The 3676-nt window shown below is 58.5% G+C and overlaps 1 protein-coding gene across 1 annotated transcript; it reads left to right on the top strand.

Annotated features, from left to right (window-relative positions):
* The first annotated feature begins 863 nt into the window (after window positions 1–863).
* On the top strand, window positions 864–1553 carry LOC105681543. The gene has a single exon (XM_024371232.1). It carries the CDS (start codon window positions 864–866, stop codon window positions 1551–1553), a length of 690 nt encoding a protein of 229 aa, XP_024227000.1.
* The last annotated feature ends 2123 nt before the right edge of the window (window positions 1554–3676 follow it).

Here is a 3676-nt window from a genome sequence, read left to right as displayed (position 1 = left end):
GCCTACGGACGGAAGAAACGACAGAGGAAGAGGACCTAGCCGAAGAGATGCGAACATCTACTACGGCGGACATAGGAGCGGAACTGATCCGTCGAGTCGCAGAGGTGACCAAAGTTGCCGAAACATCTCACAACCTCAAAGGTACGCAGGGGAAAACGTTGAAAGAAGCGGTAAGGACTACCGCTGCGGGCGCAACAGAGATGGTGAGGAGAATAAACACCGCCTCCGGCGCCCTCGCTATAGCGCAAGGACGCATAGCGACACTAGAGGCGGAGGCCGAGGCGCTCCGAAAAGAGCTGGCCGCGCGCCCCGCCGCAGAGAAGAGCCTCGCGCCTCGCCACAGAGAAGAGCAGTGACACGGCGCGTCTCGGCGCAATAGAACACGAGATAGAGGAGACAAGACCCTCGCTGCACCGGTTAGAAGAGCGCCTTCAAAAGATAGAAAGGAGGGAAGTAAAGGAGGCCGTTCCTGACGAGAGCTCAGGAAGGATAGAAGGTCGCTCCGGACGAGAGCACAAGAAGGATTGAGTCCGGAGTCCCAAACGCTCCAGTGATCAAGGGAGGACAAGCACCTGCCACGGAATGGCAGACCGTCGAAAAGAAAAAAAGATAGAAAGAAGAAGGAGGCAGAGAAGAAACAACTGCCTAAACCAACCCCCGGGACAGGGGCGAAGAGCCTGAGGAAAGCCCCAGAGAGTGGATCTGAGAACGCGCGAAGAGGAGGAGGCAAGCTGCCCCTCCCACATACAGCACGAACGTCGGCGGTAACGATTACCCTGACAGATAATTCGGGCTAATCCTACGCGGAGGTGTTGGCTGCGGCCAGGGACAGCGTCTCCCTGGCTGAGGTCGGCATCAACACGATGAGGATGCGAAAAACCATCACCGAAGGTGTCATTCTGGAGATCCCCGAGAATCAGGAGAGGGAGAAGGCCGCAGCGCTCGCAGCACGCCTAACGCGGTCTTTGGATCCGAACAAGGTCCGCGTGGCGACACCCTTTCGAGCCGCGGAAGCAAGGGTGTCTATGATAGACATATCGGCCACGAAGGAGGAAATCCAGAATAGCCTGGCGAAGGAGAACGGTTGCAAACCGGAGGACGTCCGACTGGGAGAAATCCGCCCCGCCCGAAACGGCCTTGGATCTGTGTGGATACGAGGCCCGGCCGGTGCAGTGAGGAAACTGGCCCAGGCGGGCAAGGTCGCCATAGGTAGGTCGACAGCGAAGGTCGAAGCCATCGAGCGAAGACCTTTACAGTGTTACAGGTGCCTGGAGATTGGACACGTAAGAAAGTCCTGCACCGCCAAGGAGGACAAGGGGCACCTATGCTTCAGATGCGGCAAACCAGGGCACCAAGCGAAAGCATGCACCGCCGCGAGCCCGAAATGCCTGCTCTGCGATGCGCTTGGAGCACCATCTGTGCACAGGATGGGTGGACCGATCTGCTCGCCCCCCCCCCCCAAGAAAGGAACAAAAAAGGAGCCACCAGTGAATTCACAGCTGCAAGCGGCAACGAGAAAAGCTACCCGTCGCAAGGCGACCCTAAGTCTGTGAACAAAAAAGCTGGCACGGACGAAGCCAGAGAAGTAACGACACTAGAGGACTGAAAATGCGCCTCCTCCAGACTAACCTGGGAAGATCAAGGCGAGCGCAAGACCTGCTTTACCAAACTATTTGGGAGAATACGGTCGCCCTAGCGGTGGTGGCAATACCATACAGAGTTCTGGATGCTCCGGAATGGGCCAGAGATACGAACGAAATGGTTGCTGTCACTTGGACATCAACGCCGGGGTCGTTCGCCCACGGAACCCTGCTGGAACGCGGCAACGGCTACGTCGCGGTCGAGTGGGCAGGGTTGGTGGTGATGGGTGTGTACGTGTCACCCAATAGCGGATGGGCAGCGTTCGAGGAATTCCTGGACGGGGTTGGCGACTGCGTCAGGCGTCGACTTCCGCGGCAAGTGCTCGTCTTGGGAGACTTCAACGCGCACTTCGCGGAATGGGGGAACGACAGGATCAATGCGCGCGGCCGCGCGCTGTCAAACTGGGACGCGGGACTTGGACTTCTGTTGGTGAACAGGGGCTCGACCAGTGGCGTGGAGAGGGAGCTCCATCGTCGACATCACATGGGCCTCCCCCGATGCATTCTGGCGGATCTCAGATTGAAGAGTAGCCGAATGTGTCGAGACACTATCAGACTACCTCTACATCTACATATTCAGGGAGGTGGACACACCTGGACCTGGAACGGCGACTGCAGGCGATGGTCGCGGCCCGCCGAGGAAAGGACGCGGGTGACCACCGCCAAGATAGAAGGTTAGAGAGATGAACGGAGATCTACTCCGGGCGACTGCTATAGCAACAGCTTGGAGCTGGGAGGCCTCGACGACGACAACCGAAACAGACATGGAAGAGGAGGCCAAGAACCTCCGCCGGGCCATGACAGCAATCTGCGACGCATCCATGCCATGTGCCACACCGGACACGCTGCGAAGCAGAGCAATCTGGTGGACCCCTGACATCGCGGAGCTGAAGACGAGATGCGTTCGGGCCCGAAGAAAGTACCTAAGGGCCCGCCGCTGGCGACGGCGCGACGAAGAAGAAGTCTCCTTGCGCTACGTAGCGTACCGCGTGCTACGGCGCTCGCTGCAAAAGGAGATTAAAAACGCGAAGGACCGTACCTGGTCCAAATTAGTTAAATGCGCATCTTCCAAACTAACCTGGGAAGATCAAGGAACTTCGCGCGTAGGACCCTCAGCCAACGATGGAAATGGAACCTGCGCTGCTGCTGCGGATCATCGGGACGCTTTTCCCCCGCAAGAAGGCAGTGCGGCAGAACGATCGCGGGAAATGACACGACCGTTGGAATGGAGGGACGACTGGGAAGTCAGGGAGGAAGAGATATGGGCGGCGACCAGAAGAATGGCCTCCCGCGACGTGGCGCCGGGCCCGGACGGAATCTCGGATCGGATCTGGGGGGAAGTGATGGGGGTCATGTCCCCCAGACTTCGGCGCCTCGACACAAGATGCCTGAGAGAGGGAGTTTACCCCCGGGCATGGCGGATGGCGAGGCTGGCCTTGCTCCGTAAAGAGGGCCGACCGACGACCTCGCCGTCACCGTACCGCCAGCCGATGTATCTGCTAGACGAGGTCGGCAAACTACGCGAGAGGGTAGTCGCCACCCGTTTGGAGTGACATATAGCGGGTCAGGTGCCATGTTGGCACGAAAGTCAGTACGGCTTCCGGAAGCGACGCTCGACGATTGACGCGGTCAGACGCGTGAGGGAATTTGCAGAGGACATGGTTTCCCAGAACGGCGTGGCGCTGGCGGTTTCTTTGGACATCGTCAACGTGTTTAACTCCATGCCATGGGACAGGATAGTGATGGCCCTGGAGCACTTCGAGGTTCCCAGCTACCTAGTCCGGATTCCCGCACGGAGGACTTGCTTATGTAAATCTATGGGGGCTGGCAAACCCACGTTCCCGTTGCCAGGGAGGACCGTCGGGACAAGCGTCCCGCTTACGTGAGTCCTCTATGTACACCGCAAGGAAAGTCGCCGGGAGTGTAAGCGTAAGGTACGGTTACACTCTCTCTACGTGACCTTGGGTAGTAGTGCACCCACCATCCTGATGCCAAGGATGGGACCGTCGGGATAAGTTCCCGGGTACTTTGTACCT

The sequence above is a fragment of the Bombus impatiens genome, unplaced genomic scaffold (assembly GCF_000188095.3).
Source record: "Bombus impatiens unplaced genomic scaffold, BIMP_2.2 scf_1268, whole genome shotgun sequence".
Lineage (NCBI taxonomy): Eukaryota > Metazoa > Arthropoda > Insecta > Hymenoptera > Apidae > Bombus > Bombus impatiens.
This window is presented reverse-complemented; position numbering and strand designations above follow the sequence as displayed.

Excerpts from the sequence above, each read along its gene's own strand:
- LOC105681543 (XM_024371232.1), top strand. The coding sequence starts at position 864 with ATGAGGATGCGAAAAACCATCACCGAAGGTGTCATTCTGGAGATCCCC.